Here is a 17,055-nt window from a genome sequence, read left to right as displayed (position 1 = left end):
ATTTTGAATGAGAATTTTGAATTGGTTCTCGCTTCCCACCCTTAGTTATAGTAAAAGCTTTCACAATTATCATCTGAGCAGTCTTATTGTCTGTCCTCTGTGCTATATCAAGCTGTCAGATTCTGAACTGTCGGCCTCCTGAATAGTAAATATGTGAAAACCGTTATCTGTGGCATCTCTGATGATGCCACATTTCGAGAGCTGACTCACGCAAGGACCGCATGTGGAGTTTTGACAGTGAAAGTGAACAGTGAACAGAATTTGATTGATTCTGTTCATTAAGACAGCAGACATTGGCTACATTGATGTTTCCAATAAGGAAAGCCGCACACACAGCAGTACGCCTTTTTGAGCCCAATCTGATGTAAAGGATGAATGAAGGTTATAACTTCAGGATGCAGCTGCACATTAACTATTAAAGCTTCATTAGTTGTCCTGCTGAACTAAGGAATGTGTTTTGTTGTTCTCTGTGTTCACTGTACTGTAAGTGAATATTGACCACATACTGAGCAGGTTGAACGTTACCCCGTAAGGTTCCCAAAAGGTGCAGCGTCAGAATTAAAGCTCAGGTAAGAGCGTTTATAAAAATTGACTCGCATTTCATCAAACCCTCATAAAGAATCGCTTCAGCAAATCTTTTTTTTCTCCTCTCTGGAGGGTGTCAGAGATCGACGTTTGAGTGTAAAGTGCCTCACTGACGTCCGACTCTTAGTGAAGAGGTTGCAGTTGGAGCAGCGCTCGAGAGATTTCCAGAGCTGATTTTCTCTTTTCAAAGCTTCAGTCCTGCACCAGGCTAATTACTCTACCATTGTTTGATAATCTTGTGGGAAGATGATGAAACCTCATTACTTTATTAATTGGATAAATATGTCCATTTTGTGATTTATCCAACCCAGGCTCATTGGAAATACATGACTCTTTAACCTTTTAGCGCCACTCACGTTACACTTAATTTCTGAACTGCCCGTGTAATATGTTGCCAAAGTCCAATTTAACTGTTTCTGAGAAAATGTAACACTGCATTTAGTGCCAGTCACTGGACATTTCACTTTGAAAGTGCCCTTAAACTTCCAAGTTTAAGTGTATACATTTATACACAAACTTGGAAGTAGCCTAATGTCACAAAGCCGTATGATCCTCACATTCTGTTCCTGAGGAACTCGAAAACCCTTGATCCAGACTGAGCCTCTCCAGCTCTGCCATCTGTGCTTTGACGTCTTCAGCTTGGTTATGAAGAGAAGACGCCACAGAGATTTGCTGACTTTACATGTTTACAGACTGCTGACGGCGGCAACGCTTTTCCCCCACTTTGTTTTCCCTTCTCTTTCGCTTTAGAAATTTACTACAAATCATATTTGAAAATGTACATGATTTGACTGCATTTAGAAAGGCGGCCACCTCTGATGCCCAGCAGTGTTCTTCCATCACGGCAAACAGAGATCAGCCCTGAAAAACCCCCAGTGATGTTTTGAGACACTAGGGAGAAGAAACAAGAGTACTCGAGTCGAAAGATCTTTTTCATGTTTTTTTGGATGTAATTCCCAGCACACCATTCAGTGAAGTCACCGCTAACCTGAGTCCATTTCTGTCCACCTGCCTGAATCCGATGCATCCTCTCAAAGCGTCAAAGGATCTTATCAAAATTTCAGCTATAATGTCCATCTGTCTGTCTAATATGACTCCTTTTGAGATTAGAAAGACATTTATCATCCTTTCCCTCCACCAACTCTCAGTTGCCTGGCAACAATGGCTCGATTCTCATAGCAGGAAGTCATCTGAAGAGGATGGGGGATTGATTGTTTGAATGGGATGAGTGACTTCTCCTTCTGCTCACCTGCAGGAGTCATTCGACATCAATGAGAATACTATACCTCCTGTGTGGTAACTACTGGATCAGTGTTAATCCAGCTGAGCATCCAAGTATCTCCTTACACTCAATGATGGCAACTACACAACTTTATTCAAAGAAGGGTTGTAGCTGTCCCAAACAATCAACTTCAAATAAGACAAATGGCTCATGTAATTATTGCTTTCGACCCTGAGCATTACATTTTGGTGGCTTTGGCAATGTTACACATTTCCTTCGGTAAAATACTTGAGCCACCGTTCATTGCATTAGTTGGAGACGCTCTAGTGTAATGAGTTGTGTGGGATGGTTTCATATGAGCTTGTTTATCTGTGTCTGCAGAATTACCGTAAGTGATGAATCACCTCTGAATGCCCAGAGCTTTTTCTGTATGCAGCACAGACTTAATTAGATTTATCGCAGCCACTCGGATCAGGTCGCATTGTGTCTCAGCATGTGAATACAAAAGTGAATGAGTGTTTTATTCATTTGATTGTTTGTTTTAAAGTCTTACTTGGTTGAACGAGTGTGATTCGTAAGTGCTATCCTTGACTAACTGTCTCTTAAAATGCAGGGAAACACCTGATGTGTTTTTCAGGACGCACTGGTTCTTGAGTACTGGGTCAAAACAGGGCCGAATCAAGTTTATGCATCAAGGAATTGATTTGAATTAATGTGTTATATGTTCAGAGGTGTTCATTTATGTTTGGAAGCTTCCATTTTCTCAAGGATTTGTGATTTTTTTCCCCTTGCTTATTACTCATCACTGCCTGATATTAATCAGATTTGACAAAATATTAAGCATAAATATGTAAGAACCCACCACTCACTTCAAGCAGTTCATTACTTTTTTTTATATATATATAATTTAGTTTGAACTTGAAGACTGAAAATCCAGCTTTGCCATCATAAATAAATAGAATTTATAATAATAAATATTATTATTATTTTTCAAATATATTCAAATATAAGTTATATTAAATTGTAATGGCATTTAACAATATTACTGTTTTACTGTTTTTGTGATCAAATAAATGGAGCTTTGTTGAGCATGAGAGACTTCATTCAAAATCATTAAAACATCTTATAGACTTCAAACTTTTAAGTGTATTTAAAATGAGAAAAAAAAATGCTTTATGTAGAAAATATAAGCACAGTTACTTAAAGGGGACCTATTATACCACTATTCACAAGATGTAAAATAAGTATTTGGTGTCCCCAGAATGTGTCTGTGAAGTTTCAGCTCAAAATACCCCACAGATCATTTATAATAGCTTGTCATATTTGGGTGTGAGCAAAAACACGCCGTTTTTGTGTGTGTCCCTATAAGTGCAAATGAGCTGCGGATCCCGGATTCCGGATTCCAGAAGAGGGCGGAGCCTTTACAGCTCTTGCTTTGGATACTCCGGCAACAACAAAACTGGAGAATCTCACCCAACCAAAATGTCAGAAATTGTCAGTGGCGGTGTTCAGACGTACATGTTTGAACCGGAGTGGTTAGTGTATACATGTATATGTATGTAGTTGATTTGGTGATTCAACTCATCTTATAGCATGTACCGTCATGTTAATCTACAAGTCTTTCAGGAAAAACTTTTGTGCAGATCCAGCATTGAACTGACCCTCGTTTGTGAATCAGCCCGGAGTAAAAGGATTTGCGCAAATGTAAGAGTAGGGGGAAATCTGGAACCCACTCATTTGGAGATTTATGGGGATTATAAGAAAAAGTAATGGGTGGATTTCTACCATTATAGGCTGGTTGTTTACACATCTGTGTTCAAACACCTTATAAAAGATAATTTTGCATAATAGCCTTTAAAATTTTGAAAACCAATTAAATCCATCAGAGCTTGTGTGACCTTGCTCTTAAACGGTGACCATAAACGGTGAATCATAACAGTAAAAGGTATGTTTTTAAATTAACCCCATTCTTTTGTCAATGCGTATTTGTATTTTCTCTCGTTGAATATGTATTTTAATCTTGTATGAGGGCAGATATTTTTGGGGCTTGTGAGTAATAATGGTATGTTATAATTTTTATAAAACAGAATAAATCAAAACTATTGTAGACACGGTTTAATTTCCTATTATTTACTAATGACAGGTAAAATTATGGGGTATTTTGTTGTCCTATGTTCCAAGATTTATTTTGCTAGAACGCTTTTAAATGGAAACGTTTTCTGGACTGAAATAGTTCAGAGTTTCCTTTTATGCTCTTTCTCATAGACATTAAACATGTCCTGGCAAAATGCCTCTGCCATCTGCTCTACAAATGTTGTTCACATATTTGAAGTTCCTACACAGTGACCTCAATCAGTAAACTTCAGTAAAGTTAGGTAACTTGGGTAAGATTAGGTAAATGTTTGACAATAGACAATTAGAAACTAAAAGCCTAGTCCAAATGTACAAAGTCCATTGGTAAACTTACAAATAAGCCTTGCAGTAACCGTGTTTCTGTAGCGAAAAGTTATGACTGTAATACATAAATTGTAACTTAAGCTCAAAAACGGGTAGCTTTTCCACAGCTGGAGGCCGTGTTGCTATGTGCCGTTCCCTTGCCTTCAAAAACAGCCTCGACGAGCCTCGGGCCGATCGTAATTTACCAGGCTCCAGCAGTTTGCAGAGTTTCCAAGCATGGTTAAGAAGAAAAGGCAGGGACAGAGCTCCAGCATCTCACTGCTTTGACAGCATTGATGAATATGTGTATGGACGAGTCGGCAATGCTGCAGTTCTAGACATGGCGACGTTTATGTCAGCTTTCCCCGGCCACAAATCGCACTGACCAAAGGGAGTATGGGAGCTCCTCTGAGAACGCCAGTGTCACCGAAGTCAGAGTTGATTCAAACTGTATTTTACTTCAGTACACACAGCCCACCTCCCAATTTGATATACAGTCTCTCATCCCAGACAGGAGCTTGTTTTGTTGTCTCTAGGCATTATTTCTAATTATAGCGTTCCAAGGAATGTAAGCGATTCTCTGAGGTTTTGAAGGATTGATCGCATGGTAAATATTCATTAAGGGCCACAGCAGGTCAATCATTATCTCTGGTGAATTCATGCTCCCTCACTGTCAGATTTACTGTATTGCAAATGTCTTCAGCTTGATTTAAGGATGCATATACATCTGAGAAGAGATAATGTCATGCTCAACTGGGTTCCTTAGCAGATCTTTAGTGTCTTTTTCTCAGGTTTGAGTTTTTGCAGGATGCCTCTGTCTGGATCCTTAGGAAGTATTCAAATGTCTTACACTTTTTCCAATTTAAAAAAGTAAAGTCCAGTTCATTTCATTTCTGGGAGTCCGTTTTACCCATGCTATCAATTTTGTCACCCGAGTGAGTGGTCATTTTACATGAGTTGGCGTACCTTATGTGTACTACTATTACTAGAGAAAAAACGTTTTTTTTTTACAGCTTTGCCGTGACAGGAATAAATTACATTATTCTCAAGAAACATTTATTATTATTATCAATGTGAAAGCAATGTGCTGCTTCATATTTTTATGGAAACAGTAATATATATTTTTTTCAAGTTTCTTTGATGAATAGAAAGCTCAGAAGAACTTTTATTTGACTTTTATTTAAAGCATTTTTTTCGAAATGTGAATCTTTTGTAATTTTATAAATGTCTTTAATGAAATAAATGTCTTTAAGAAACATGCTAATTTCTTTAAAAATAAATCTTACTGACCCCAAACTTTTGAACGGGAGTGTATATAGTTAAATAGTTATGTTTATTAATTCAATGTAAAAAAAAAAATATGTGAACACACAATTAAATGTTATTTTTATGAACTTTTTAGTGAAAACATTTATGTATAAATAAGAATATTGGTTATCGTTAAAAGGCAAAAAACCTATTTAAAATAAATAGTTAGATCACCCAGCCCTAATCACCATTTAACTTAAACGTATTGACATTAATGACTATATATATGCATATAGATAGATAGATAGATAGATAGATAGATAGATAGATAGATAGATTGATAGATTGATAGATAGACTCTATATATTCAGAGGAACTACCCTACAGCAAACACTGAATTAGACAATTTAAATGTTGAGGGAGCAATCTCATTGGCTGTAGGATCAGCAGCGGCCAGTCACCTTGTGCCATGTGATGATGTGATTGCTTGCAAATTGCATGTAAAGGATCTCTCAGCCTGCGCCCTCTAGAGTTTCATGACTGAACTAGATATTTATAATGAAGGCATTATTTGACTCAAAAATGTCATCTTCTGGCGTCTCACAGCTTTTTTGAAATCGCATGTAGTTCTCATGGTGAAACTGTTGGAGCTTGTTGAAATTAAAATGGTGAGACTGAAGCTCTTGCTTTTTATCTTTCTCACCCCAGCACATTACCACAGACAGCTACATCCCCTGCTTGACCGACCTCTGCAAAGCCTTGTGGGAGGTGATGCTCAGTTACCATCTAACCATGCAGTGGCACGATGAGCACTACAAAGAAGAAGAGACCACTCCTGGTAAGTCACTCTTGTCTGCTGCATAAAGAGTCATGGGTTTATTTCTTAGGCAAATTGTATTTTGAATATGATAAAAGATTGTGCTAAACATGAAAAAAAACACAATTTTGTTGGCATAAGTACTTTGGTCACTCCTCTTGATAAGACAGCTCTTTATTTTTTAGTCTAACCAAAGGCACTATTCAAAAGATTCAAACATGACATGTTGTGCCAGTAATATACTTTTTAGCTGACAATCAAGACAAAATTCCACAGGAGAATTTTGGAGAATGTCATGCATAGTCGATACAATAATAACAACGGCACCAAACAGAACACCGACATGACTTTCCATGAAACAATCAGTAGCTCTGATCAGATGATCGGGTTCAAGTAGGCTGTAATATTAACACTCCCATATTCCCCATCATAATGCCTTTTGTATATTTGGCAATGGGGGAAAATCCTCCAGCAGTATCTTGGTCTTGTTTTCCATTTAAAACATCCTTAAAACAAAATAAAGTACCTTACCCAAACTGTGTATGAATTTGTATGAACTTGACTTTTATCTTATATATAATTTTTGGTTTTTTACTTTTTTCTTCACAAAATTTTGTAAGATATGATAAAAACCTACCAGTGGAATAAGACAAAATATGGTATAGTTTCTTTCAGTGGCAAGGCCCGTTCACACCAAGGATGATAATTATAACGATATTGACAAATTAATAGTTTTAAAAATCATTCTAAATGTAAAAGAATAGCAGAGTCCACACTCCACACCACAATAATGACAGACGAACAGTAACCTTGGAATGGCTTTCACAATTTTTTCCAGCTGATGAGCAATAAAAACATTGACAGCCAATCAGAATCCATCCTGCTTTAACGAGCTGGAGCATTTAAAGCGACAGACGACAAACCTGCCGTGTGTGCTTATAGTTAAGCTTATATTGTCTCTTCTTTTTCATTAATTTTAGTTCGTTTTATAAATTTTGCTGTTTTCATAATGGCTATACAAGTTTTTTTTAATCGTTACTGAAGTTTTATGTATTTTAGTTAACTATTATAACCCTAGTTTCTCTTAATAGCCTTATGCAATTTGATAGTAATTTTATAATCTTTTATATAGACAAATATACTGGTTAAGAATGAGATTTGTAAAATGAATTGTATTTATTTATTTATTTAGTCTTTTAATGGGATAGCCAGATTCCACTTGCTAGGTTTCATCTCTGACATTATGTAATAGTATTTTTTCCAGCGTTCTTTGGCACCTGAGGTTCATCTTTCTGCTGACGCAACTCTCTAAGTCCCCTTGTGTTCCTCTAAACCGTCTGGAGAGGTCGACTCCTGTATTTTGGCTCTTTTGTATGTAACTCTAAATCAGTTTTAGTAGAAAGTGCTTGGGATTCATTAGGGTGCTCACTACCCCGTGATGGCTAGATTTATAAGCATTGCATTTGTTCTTTTATAGTGTAAGGTCTTGCCTTGTATATTCAGAGGAAATGGCTTTGGGTGTGCGCAGCTGTGGCCGAGGAGACTGAGCGGGTAATTGAAAGGGCCGCTGCGGCGTTAGCCAACTGCAATGTAGTTTGTAACGTTTGCCTTTCCGTCTTGCCTCCGCTTCGATTTCTGAGGTCACTGAGCACTGCTGAAATAGATTGGTGCTTGTTCTTGGTTAGGTCTGTCATTGGAAATTCATTGAACCTTTCTAAAGTACCCTAATAACCCCTGCAGAGGCAAGCATACGCAATGTTACTGACTGAACAGCCATTGTTGCTGTAGGTAATGATGGTTTTCTATAAATATTAAATCAGGGTATATAATATAATTTGTTTTAATAGAATATAAATTTTTTATGAAACTGTTTGTGGTTATTTTCCCGCACTAATTTCCACATCAACTTTGTACTACTTTATATTTAATCAATTGTCTTTTCTTCTGTTGTATGTCTTTTCTTTGTTACTTATATTTCAGTGCCCGAATTAAATAATTTAGACTCTGAAATGCACACATTTCTGTGCTTTTTTTCTTCCCCATCATTCCTCAAAAGAGCAATTACTTGCAACGCAGTCATAATTTATCATCGACTCTGCCAAAATGGCTTTTAGAAAATAACATAAAATCTTACCTAAAACAAATTTAGTGAGCTTAATGTGTAAAACGAATGGAAGAGCTGACAACGGAACAAAATAAAATACACTCAAGTTTCGTCAATATCATGTTTCCTATTGTTTTTTAACTGGAAAATAACCATATAAAGAATACTTTTTAAGAGTAAAGTGCTTTATAGTATTAATCTCGATCTATAGCAATGGATACAAAAATAATTTAATTTCATAATCAGTATTTTTGTCTCATTTCCCAGTTACAACATGTAAAAGTGCAAAACAAGTTAAATTTACTTGAAGTAGAAATTATAATTCAATATCTTGAATTATTTAATTATCTTCAATTATATTGGGGAAAAAAACAAGTTGAATTTACTTGAAGTAGAAATTATAATTCAATATCTTGAATTATTTAGATATCTTCAATTATATTGGGGAAAAAAACTATCAAGTCATATTTTATGCAGTTTGCTTAAATATATCTTGTTTTCAGCATATTTTAATATTTTTTCTGGGGAATAAAACAAATGCATATTATTTTTTGCAGTGTAGAAGGACTGCATCCCAATTTTCATAAGCATTTAAAGTGACAGATGAAAAAATCCGTCACAATCATAAAACAGAATATTGTCGTCCGCTGGTGTGGAGTTATTGTTCTTGGTGTGAACAGGCCTTAATTCTTATAGAATCATATCAATGAAATAAAACATTTATCACTGTTTAAACATTTTAAGATGTTCTTGTAGCTCAGTTTATATGCTCTTCTGTGTTTATATTTATTCTGAGATATTTGACAGATCGTTTGTGATTGAGATATTATGGGGACACAGAGCGTATCATCAGTTATCATTTGTTGTTCTCAGTTTAAAAAGGTTCTCAAGCACATTTGGCAGCCCTAATGGATAGTTTATATTCTTAAGATGTTCTCTCATCTTCCGCCCATTTCTTTTATCTCTTTTTCCCCTCTCTCTCCCACATTCCACTAAACGACTGCACTAATCTGCAGGACTGCAGGATACGGAGAGGCAGAAGACACTGTGACAGTGTAGCAGTGTCCGTGTCTGGGCCTTTTCAGGATACGCACAGACATTTTTTGCTTGTGTCAACAGTTACTATATATATCTTGGGTATATTTTGACTTGGGAAGACTTTATAAGTTGGCTTAAGCTATTCCTTTTTCATCCAGTAAGTTCTTTGAAAGAAGTCTCTTCTGCTCACCAAGATCTGCATTTAGATCGAAATACAGTAAAACAGTAATACTGTGAAATACGTTTTACATTTAAAATAACTTATCTATTTTATATATATATATATATATATATATATATATATATATATATATATATATATATATATATATATATATATATATATATATATATATGAAGAGTTCAGATGCAAAAGCCTCTAAGTGCCATCTGAAATTTTCTTCTAGAATGATCATTTTTATCAAGCTTGTTTATTTAAGTTCAGTAATTTCACTTAAATAGCAATTAATAGGTCATTTTCATTGCCATTTAAGTGAAATTACTGAACTTAAATATACAAGCTTCATAAAAATGATCATTCTAGAAGAAAATTTCAGATGGCACTTAGAGGCTTTTGCATCTGAACTCTTCACATATATATATATATATATATATATATTTTTTTACTCTTTATTTGGCATTTTTCTTATTTACAACACAACATACAAAAAGAAAGAACAAGGGGCACTATATATTGTATAATAACAAAATAAAGTATTAAAATGGTTCCGCTTCTTTATATGCAAACCATTTTGTCCAGCGCTTATTATATATGTGTCCTTTGATACGTAGAAAGTATGTCATCTTCTCCATTGAGTGTATCTCCTCCACTATTCTTGTTCAGTCCGAGGTGGGTCAATCTTTAACCAAGACCGAGTGATAGCCTTTTTACATGCAATCATTAGAATTTTGAAAAGATAAATGTCCACCTCACCAGGTAGTAGACCTAACAAGAAAATCTTAGGGTCTTTAGGGATGACATAACCCATTATCCTCCCAGTAATTAAAAAGATACTGTCCCAGAATTGTTCCAACTTTGGGCACGTCCAAAATATATGAGAGTGATTGGCGTTCCAATGTCCACACTGTCGCCAGCATTGCTGTTGTTCACCACTTTGGTTATTAATAATATGAGGTGTAATGAAAAATCTGACCAGACTCTTCCAACCAAATTCCCTCCATCTTTTAGAACTAGTAGACGTCTGTTGTGTCACGCACATCGAAAGCCAATCACCCTCTGACACTTCCACACACAGCTCTTTTTCCCATTATTTTAATATATTTTTTTAAGTACATTTAATTATTTATTAATCTGATGGCAAAGTGGTGATATGGTGAATTTCCAGCATCATTACTCCAGTCTTCGGTGTCACATGATCCTTCAGAAATCATTTGAATATGTTGATTTCTTGCTCAAGTTCAATGTTGAAAGCAGTTCTGCTTAATATTTTTGTGCAAACTGATTAAAAAAAAGTCGTGATTATTTGATGAATAGAAAGAACATTTATTTGAAATAAAATTATTTTGCATAATTATAAATATTTTTATATAATCTTTTATTTATCAAATGCATCCTTGCTGAAAGTATAATTTTCTTTTAAATAAAAATACAGTTCTGAATCCATTCTGGTAGCATACATTAATAGAAAGTTCAAAAGAACAGCACTTATTTGAAATACAAAATATATTGTAACATTTTAAATGTCTTTATTGTCACTGAATAGAAGTAATAATTTATTAAAAAAAAACAAATTAAAAAAAAACCTCTTAATGTATAATAAATATTTAATGTAGTCAAATGCACCTACAATATTTTTGGTTTGCTAGACAGCTTTTAATGCCAGGGCTTTAATGCCAGTTGTTTGTGGTAATATTTTGTCAACCTGTCAATAACCTTTCATCATATTTATTTTCGTCATATTCATTATATTACATATCGTTTGTATCCACAGACTGGCAGTATCCTTGATTATACTTTCCATCTTCCCTACTGTCAGTGTCAGAATAAATTAATGCATTTTCTATTTGACGGCTGACACACTATACTTGTCAAATTTTTGTATCAGTAATTAATGCCACCTAATCTCAAGAAGTCATTGTTCTTGAACATGGAATATGCTAAATTAGTTAACCGCCAAATCTCAAGGCCCGTCACGCCCAATGATTAATACCAGCTCTACAAATGAGGATAAATGACCATTCATGAGCGACAGGAAAAGTGACACACTCCAGCGTGGCGTTCGGTCACCTTTCTGTTTCTGATGTGTAGAAAGTAGCGAAAGGTGAAGGCCAATCTAATCTAAGCCATGCTGACACACTCATGTTTAACTGCCCAATCAAATCAGTATGTACAATTCTAAAGGAATGTTCTAAATTTTAAATTACATGTTGACATCTATTAAAGACATAGTTCACCTAACAATGAAAGTTTGCTGTTAATTTACTCACCCTCAGGCTATTCTAGATATAGGTGACCTTTTTTCTTCAGTAGAACAGTAAAGAAGATTTTTAGCTGAAACCGTGGTCCTCTGTGATTCATATAATGGAAGTCAATGGGTGCTGTCACTTTGAGATTCACAAAAACGTATGCAGACAAAACAAAATGAATACCCACGGCTCCTGATGATACATTGCGGTCTTAAGAAGCAAAACGATAGATCTTTGTAAGAAATTGTTTTTTTTTTACAACATTTTGTAAATGAACTATCCATCAGGGCTGCAAAATGTGCTTGAGAACCTTTTAAAAATGAGAATTGCACACGATACGCTTGATCATTTTATTATGTTCCCATAATATTTCAGTCACTAATGATTCTTGAAATTGATTAAAAAATCCAGCATTTATTAACCTTGGGTAATGCTAATTTCTGCATAAAATACATTTTAACAATAGTTTCTTGTATTATGAATGAACATGAATTACTATAACACTGAACAATTATTTATACATTTATATATTAACATTAACTAGAATTTTTAAATGCTGTAAACTGGTGTTCATTGTTATTTTTTTAACTAATTTAACCTTATTAAGTGTTACCTTAAGCTTAATGGTATTAAATATGAGGTTGCATTTCCCAGGCATCTTTTAAAATGTTTCTATGAATGATCTTGGGGAAAATTCAAACATTTAATTTATTTATTTACATGCATCTAGTTGATATTCTGTTCTGCAGTATATCATGAGGAGGCCGATATGTTTAACTTCTTACGTGTGTCCGTAACATTGAATAATGCACCAATCCCTGTGTGAAATTGACAATTACAGCTGTTGTTGCGTGCCGTTGCGTACGGCATTCGTCTTGGTCCGTGTCGAGATGACTTTACTTTCCTCTACTTATTTGTCAGAGCTATCGACAGGTAAATTGTCTCCGCTGGCCTGTGACTTGCTTTGCTATCTAATTTCACAAGGTGTGTAATCACTGACAACCATGTGTGGCAAAACCGGTCAAAAGTAATTAATTAGAATGCAAGTTACACCTTGAATTGGCAGGATGTTTCTAAGGATCGGTTCTGGTGTTCGGTTCACGGTTTTGATTGATGGTGTCTGTGTCTCTGGGAAAGCACAGCTGCTCGCCTTTGGTCTTATGTGTATGTGCTTGAGTAAGAAGATGTTGTAACTTTAGTTAAAGGTCCTGCTCTAGAGGTTTGGCTCTGCTGAGTGGGAATGGAGCAATTGGGAACTTTGGGAAAGATGCTTTTTCTGAACGAGACACTAAATCATGTTTCGCTTTTATTACTGAACCATTTGTCTTCATGAGGACAATGTCAAATGTGAATGAGAACATTTGAAGTGAAAATTTCAACAGTTTTTGTGTATTTAATGCCTCCCTCGTGCCGTTGTCTAGAAACGGAGATACTGGACTGTTCGAGAAAGAATGACCATATGATTTTGCTTTTGGATGTTCCTCCCTAAGCATAAAATCACCACTTCTAGTCTGAAGAATGCAGGGTTGCTGTTAGAGCTGCACGGTTAATCGTTAAAAGACAGCAATCTCGATTCAAACACCTATGCAATATTGTTCCTAAATGACAGCAATTCAAATGTCTATTATACCTTTGACAAGTACGATCACAGCAACGCTGATCCAGACAGAGTATGTATAGATCATGCATAGTTATGAAACAGCTTCGCAAACAGTCTTTTCAACCGCAAAGTATTGTTATTTCTGTTACAATAATCAAATTATCTCTGTGATGGATCCACTGAGGCGAGTTGAAGTGAGAACCCAAGTGCAGCTTTATTGAAATAAATCCAGAATGTGAACAAAACAAAAAACAATAACTAAACTAAACTTGACGCCAAACATAACGTAACCATGAACATGAACTAAACTTGACCAAAAACATGAAACTCACGAACAGAGGTAACGGGGAACAAGACAAGAGACTGTGGAAACATGAGGTCCGTGAATACACTCAGATTAATGACTTGACAAGACACACCTGTGAACAGGATTAAACAGTGAACCGATGAGAACGCATTAAACTAGGAAGCACATGAGATGATCACAAGAGGACAAGGGAATCACATGACAAAGGGGAGCACAAGGCATGATAACATAACTGTGAAAACCACAAAAAGAAGACAAACATGAACATGAAACAAAACCAAAACTAGACGTGACAAACACAGAAGTGATGTCTACGATCAAAAAAAGATTAAATCACCAATTGAAAGTAACTTGACTCTTCAAATAAAGATTGTATCAATTACATCATCACATCAGTGGGTGGCGACAAGTGACTGCTAAAAAATGTTTATTGTTTAATCATTCATTCAAGAGATTCATTCAAAAAACGCCGATTCATTTAGCAATGAAACCAGTGAAGTCTATTAGTAGGCGCGTTTCCATTACAGATTTGCGCAAAACGTTTGCGATTTATTTGAATTATTTTTTTATTTTTTTTTTCTCTCTCTAAATGTCTGGAAAAAAAACGATTGCGAAATGATGGCGTTTCCATTAACCGATGTTATGCGACTAAAACGTCTTCTCGCGTTAAGTAAATCCAAAAACCATGGCAACTGACGTTGGTAGGTTTATGTACTATATCCCAGCCACTCCACTAGCCATTATTATTAATCTTTGTATGTGTGTTTTCCAAGCATTAATGGAAGGAACCACCCTTATACTTGTGAGCGGCATGTATGAGGTGTTTCTGGGTGTTTCTCCCTCATTTCTGCTTCGAGGTCTTGATTTTGGCATTTCTTTGAGGTTTAGAATCCAGTATTCCTGTGATTCTTCTGTCTTTTATGAATTTAATAAAGAACTCTGTCTCGTATTCTGTCCAAACATACCGCGTCATCTACGTCAGGTGACCTGTAAATGCGCAAAAACTGTTTCCATTCGAATTGCCTGAAAAACCACCTCATGCAAGCGTAACAACTTTTTTGCGATAAATTAGAGTTTTTGCTAAATTGATGTGTTTCCATTGGGCATATTTTCAATTCGCAATTTCAATTTGCGTTATTTGAAGGGTGTAAACATGGCTAGTGAGTCATTGAATCATTCATTCAAACAGTTTAAAAAAATTAATTAAAATTAATCAAATATTTTTAAATAGATTGCAGCGATTAGCATTTTGTCAGAATCTCTAGTTAAATGACATTTTATTTTGTTTAGTTATCTGTTCAGAATCGGGGTCTCCATTTTGAACAAAAAATGTTTTTCTCAAAAATATTCTGAATTTATCCAGAATCGTGCATCTCTTGCTGCAGTTATGTTTTTTGAGCTGTGAAAGAGAGGTTAGTCTGTTCTTTGGATGTACGTTTTCAGTTTGGAAGTCAAAAAAAGTTCTCACACCTGTAAGTGTAACCTAAAAAAAAGATTTTGGGCATCCAAGACCAAGTCTACATGAATGGAAAAATCCTTGAAGGAATGCTTGCCACGCTCACATTTAAATAACTTATTTTAAATCAGCAACAAAATCTGACATTAACTGTCCCATAAAAGTTGTTTTTTAACGCTCAAATAGTTTTAAAAAAGCGTATTTCAGGCTGGACCAGCCAATGTGTGTCTTTGGACTGTTTCTGCCATATTTCATGTTGCACTTTCTCCCATTCATAGTAAAAATGAATGCACTATCTTTGTATATCTAAATAATAGATTTGGTTTGGTTTAGACCTAAGTAGATATGTTTCGAATGATGGTGTGATGATCTTTTATATGACCAAGATGTTTTTTGTTGATTTCATGAAGATACAGTGCTATGCATAAGTTTAGACACCCATGCTAAAGTTGACTAAAAAGAGGAATACAAAATCATCTTTTGGAAATTGAACGTAATGCCTTAATAAAAAAAAAAAATTTCTTTGTGAATGAATAATGTATCGTAAATAAATAAATGTTCTTCCTTAAAATACAGGGTGCATAAGTCTGGGCACCCGTATGTTAAATTCCCATAGAGGCAGGCAGATTTTTATTTTTAAAGGCCAGTTACTTCATGGATCCAGGATACTATGCATCCTGATAAAGTTCCCTTGGCCTTTGGAATTAAAATAGCCCCACATCATCACATAGCCTTCACCATACCTAGAGATTGGCACGGAGTACTTTCCATAAGATCATCTCTCAATGCAAATCAAACCAGCTATTAGGCTAACTGAAATAAAACCATGCCAATTCCAAAGGCCAAGGGAACTTTATCAGGATGCATAGTATCCTGGATCCATGAAGTAACTGGCCTTTAAAAATAAAAATCTGCCTGCCTCTATGGGAATTTAACATAGGGGTGTCCAGACTTATGCACCCTGTATTTTAAGGAAGAACATTTATTTATTTACGATACATTTTTCATTCACAAAGAAAATTGGTGTCCTTAAAGGTTGGATTTTTCCAAATTTTTTTTAATTAAGGTTTAGGTTTAGGTCAACTTAAGCATGGGTGTCTAAACTTATGCATAGCACTGTATAATGAGGCGTTAATGATGATTTGCTTATGACCTTTTTTTTCTCTTTCCTGCTGAACTGAATTAGCTCTGATTCCTGTTGGAGAATTAGCCCTCCAGTGTCAGGCTGTCCTGTCAGATTGGGTCAAAGACTTCCTCATTGTTTTTTTGCCACTCATCTTTTTGCTTTTAATAAGAAACCTGACGATCTTGACCATCTTTTAATAGAATCTTATTTCCTGCTGTTCGCAGTGAATTACAGTTGTACACCTGCACCCTTTCATATTTCCCAGGAAGAAAGGTTATAATAAGTAATCAATGTCACTTTACCCTTGATATCCCTCCTGAATAAACAAGCTGTTGACCTGCCAGAGAAGATGAGCCTCAGTCTTGAGTTGGGCAGGACACATTATTAGGGTTGTTAATCATTCAAAATGTTAATTGGATTAATTGTGGTTGGTTAATTAAATGGATAGTTCACCCAAAAATGAAAATTGTCGTACCCAAATATAGATGAAACCTGTGACCGCTGCAAGGCTTCAAAGGGAGATCTAACCCATATGTTTTGGTCATGTCCTAAACTGAGTCAATTTTGGTTTTCAGTCTTTGAGGTCTTAAACTCAGCTTTTAAATTAAGAATTCACCCTAATCCAATAACGGCTCTGTTTGGAGTCAGAGGTGACGACTTCCAAATAGATAAAAATAAAGAGAATGCCC

General features: G+C 35.4%; 1 protein-coding gene across 2 annotated transcripts in view; it reads left to right on the top strand.

Moving 5' to 3' along the window:
• vps50 (VPS50 subunit of EARP/GARPII complex) overlaps nt 1-17,055 on the top strand; it is a 144,016-nt gene that overhangs the window by 47,787 nt on the left and 79,174 nt on the right. For both annotated transcript variants that reach the window (XM_082187047.1, XM_082187046.1), the window contains exon 13: nt 6,200-6,329. In XM_082187047.1, the coding sequence (XP_082043173.1) occupies nt 6,200-6,329 (130 nt within the window). The remainder of the gene's footprint in view (nt 1-6,199; nt 6,330-17,055) is intronic.

Source organism: Leuciscus leuciscus (genome assembly GCF_965113295.1).
Source record: "Leuciscus leuciscus genome assembly, chromosome: 12".
Classification (NCBI taxonomy): Eukaryota; Metazoa; Chordata; class Actinopteri; order Cypriniformes; family Leuciscidae; genus Leuciscus; species Leuciscus leuciscus.
This window is presented reverse-complemented; position numbering and strand designations above follow the sequence as displayed.